The sequence below is a fragment of the Gossypium hirsutum genome, chromosome D09 (genome assembly GCF_007990345.1).
Source record: "Gossypium hirsutum isolate 1008001.06 chromosome D09, Gossypium_hirsutum_v2.1, whole genome shotgun sequence".
Classification (NCBI taxonomy): Eukaryota; Viridiplantae; Streptophyta; class Magnoliopsida; order Malvales; family Malvaceae; genus Gossypium; species Gossypium hirsutum.
In genome coordinates this window covers 4,166,756-4,170,054 of record NC_053445.1, presented here as the reverse complement: position 1 = coordinate 4,170,054, position 3,299 = coordinate 4,166,756, and the positions used below count along the sequence as shown (strand labels likewise).

General features: G+C 30.1%; 1 protein-coding gene across 1 annotated transcript; it reads left to right on the top strand.

Annotated features, from left to right (window-relative positions):
- The first annotated feature begins 685 nt into the window (after positions 1-685).
- Positions 686-1,303, top strand: LOC121221106 (mini zinc finger protein 2). The gene has a single exon (XM_041101597.1). It carries the CDS (start codon positions 771-773, stop codon positions 1,086-1,088), a length of 318 nt encoding a protein of 105 aa, XP_040957531.1. The 5' UTR covers positions 686-770; the 3' UTR covers positions 1,089-1,303.
- The last annotated feature ends 1,996 nt before the right edge of the window (positions 1,304-3,299 follow it).

Below are 3,299 nucleotides of genomic sequence, written 5' to 3'. Positions count from 1 at the left end.
AGATTGGTAGTGACTCCCATTTTCGTTTTCATTTTTAAAAATCCAAGTCGACCCCGTTTTATAAAAAAAATGGTGTCAACAGTAATTTAAATAAAGAAGTTGTTTTTCGTAGAGATTTGGCAAGAATTACAAATAATATCAGATCTATCCGGATTATATGTCAAGGTAGCAACAAAACAAATGCCTATAAACATCCATTTAGGGGCCACATATTCTAAGTTAGGTTTAAGAACATTTTAAAAAGGCAGCTAAAGCTTAGCTGTTCATACCATTTAAAACCAATCACTATTTTGAAACAAATTCAAAGTGTTTATCATCATTTTAGGGTTTTGCCTTAGATTAATAGTAATCTTCTTTTTTTATTACTAGTGAGAAGGAATAAACAAACAACCCAAAAAAAGAAAAAGAAAAATAAAGAAAAAGTAGCTAGTCAGAAGGGAAAAAAAATAGTTAGGTTCAATTATTAATTTTGTTCTATTTTTATCACTTATTTATTTTTCGTTTTAATCATTCAACTTTTCGAAATTAAATATTTTAATTTCGAAAAGTTGAGTGGCTAAAATGAAACAAACTTAATAGTTTGGTGACTAATCTTGTACTTTACCCCAAACAAAAATGAGAATAATAATACATGTAAGTTGAAGGGAATAAGCTAAGTTTACAGGATTTATATATAAGTCCATAAGCAAGTTTTTTTCATTTACTTTAGGGTTTATGGGTTGGCAATAACAACCTTATCAAACCAAAAGGCACTGCCCCTCTCATTCTATATGATTAAGGGTTTGGCAATCATGAGGAGGCGAAAAGTTGTAGTGAGAAAAGAGGAGCCACCGAGGAAGACCACAACCAATTCATCTTTGACAATAACGACTGTGAGATATGGGGAGTGTCAAAGGAATCACGCTGCCAGCAGCGGCGGTTATGTCGTCGACGGGTGTAGGGAATTCATGGCAAGTGGAGAGGAAGGAACGAGTGGTGCCCTTGCTTGTGCTGCTTGTGGTTGCCATAGGAATTTTCATAGAAGGGAAGTTGAAACTGAGGTAGTCTCTGAGTGTTCTTCACCTAATAATTCTTCCAGTAGAGCATAAATAAATAATATATAGGCTTTCATTTATTAATTATATGATGTTTTGGTAATTGGCTTTTAGTTTTTGTGCCAAAAACCTCTTCCTTATCAATAATTTGCGTTGTGTTTCTTTGATGGTTTTTTTTTCTTAACTTGTTTCTGTATGTAATGAAGTTGCTAAAATAATTTGTATTATGTATATATTCTTGATGATGGAATTAATGGTTGTTAATGTTAGATTTATGGTTCTTTATTCTAACTGCAACACCCATATATAAATAAATCCATGACATATAATACAAGCATATCATTGGACCTATTCGTAAGAATTATTTACTAGTGGCGTATACAATAGTTGTGTATATATTATCATTAACTATAGGTAAAAACTTGATAAAAGTTGTCAATGAGTTTTTGTTTCAATAGTAAGGTTGAGGTCTTAAGAACATTAAGACCTGCAGGTTCGAGTTTCATATTATGTAAATGTCTAGATTCTTTAATCTTAATAAATTTGAATGAGTCCATTATTAGAATTAGTTATTCAATTAAGTTAAAGAAAATAAATTATGATGACATTCCGAGTAAGTTCTTTTTTTCACCTAACAATCAGCAATTATCATCTTGACCAAGGCGAAAATCCATGGAATATTTCCTAAATTTGGAATCGTAATCTGAATGGTAATTAGACAGCTTTGTATTTAAGTTCAAAGGCCCACATATATCTAACCAAATCACTAATGGTATATTTTCTCTTCTGGTCTAATCTGCCTGGTTCTTATGAATGGAAATTTTGTCAGTGATGTACTTAGTACTTAATTAAAGCTTAAGCTCACCACTTCTTTTGGTCGGTATTGTTTAAAAAACTAACCTAATTTTTAAAAAAAAAAATACAGATACTAGGATTTGAACATAATTTATTTTCGTAGATTATATGTGTTTATGAAATTGCATACACATGAAGATTATCATAATAAAAGCAATATTCCATGAATTGTTAAATATTTCCAAAACTATTTATCTTATCATCGTGAAATGCTTAGATGTTTGCCATACCAAATGGTAAGGTATTGAGTATAGTACATACAATCTTTCATGTATACGTAGGATTGAATTAGGTAAACGTCGATTCTAAGGGAAAAAAAGGCCAAGTGAATGAGTTGAGCACATGAAAAAGATAAAAGGGTTAATACATCATTTGATATCTTAATTTGTCATTCTCTTTAATATGTTATATGTGTTAATTTTTGGTTCAATGTGATACCTATATTTGACAAAAGTTTTAAATCTTGATATCTGAAGGTAACGGTATTAACTTTTTAGTGTTTAATTTGGGTTTTAAGGTTGGTTTGATAAAAAAATCATAATTAACTAATAATATTAGCAATTAACTTTCATCAAATCAAATCTAAAACTCAAACTAAATGTTCACGTCCCATCGGATTGTATTTGTCAAATTAAACGTAAAATTTAACAATTAACTTTCATTAAATTAATTCTAAAACTTGAACTAAACACTAAAAATTAACTCGTTACCTTTGAGTATCAAAATATATAACTTTTAACAAATATAAATATCAAATTAAATAAAAAACAACACATACTAAAATTAAAAAATATATATATCAAAATTGGATATAAAATAATATATTAAACCACAAAAGAATTTTTGCGCGTTGGAGAAGTTATATTCGCTGTCATCGGAAAAAAAGTTAGTGAGGCGTGGAATGAGATAAGGGAGTCGACGAATTAGGTTATGATTAAAGTTAATTATTACATTTCTAGTGATGGAAAGCTTTTCTTTAAGACTTATCTTGTATTTTTGTTCATTTTTGTGAGTGGTTGCTACTTAATTTCCTCAATTATTTGAGTTCAAACAATTTTCGTTTTTCTCAATCAATTTTACTAAAGGCTGAAGCAAAAATAATTTTTAAAAAAATAGTGTACAACAGAGTCACGTGCTATAAATGCCTATAAGTGCACATTATATATCCATCCTAAAATCAAGCTGTAAATAAGACCACTTGAAAATTCATATTATCAATACTCGTAAAAATCTCACCATACATCCATGGTCCAAGATGGGTGTTAGAACACCAAAAAATGACAACAGCTTAATGGGATTCAATAGAAAGATTCCTGATTGACCACCTTTGCACATCACCTTCGCCATCGACAGTTCCGTTAGAAGCAAGATTAGTTGGCACCCAACACCTCCCCCGAGACCCTTCAATAA

Excerpts from the sequence above, each read along its gene's own strand:
- LOC121221106 (XM_041101597.1), top strand. The coding sequence starts at position 771 with ATGATTAAGGGTTTGGCAATCATGAGGAGGCGAAAAGTTGTAGTGAGA.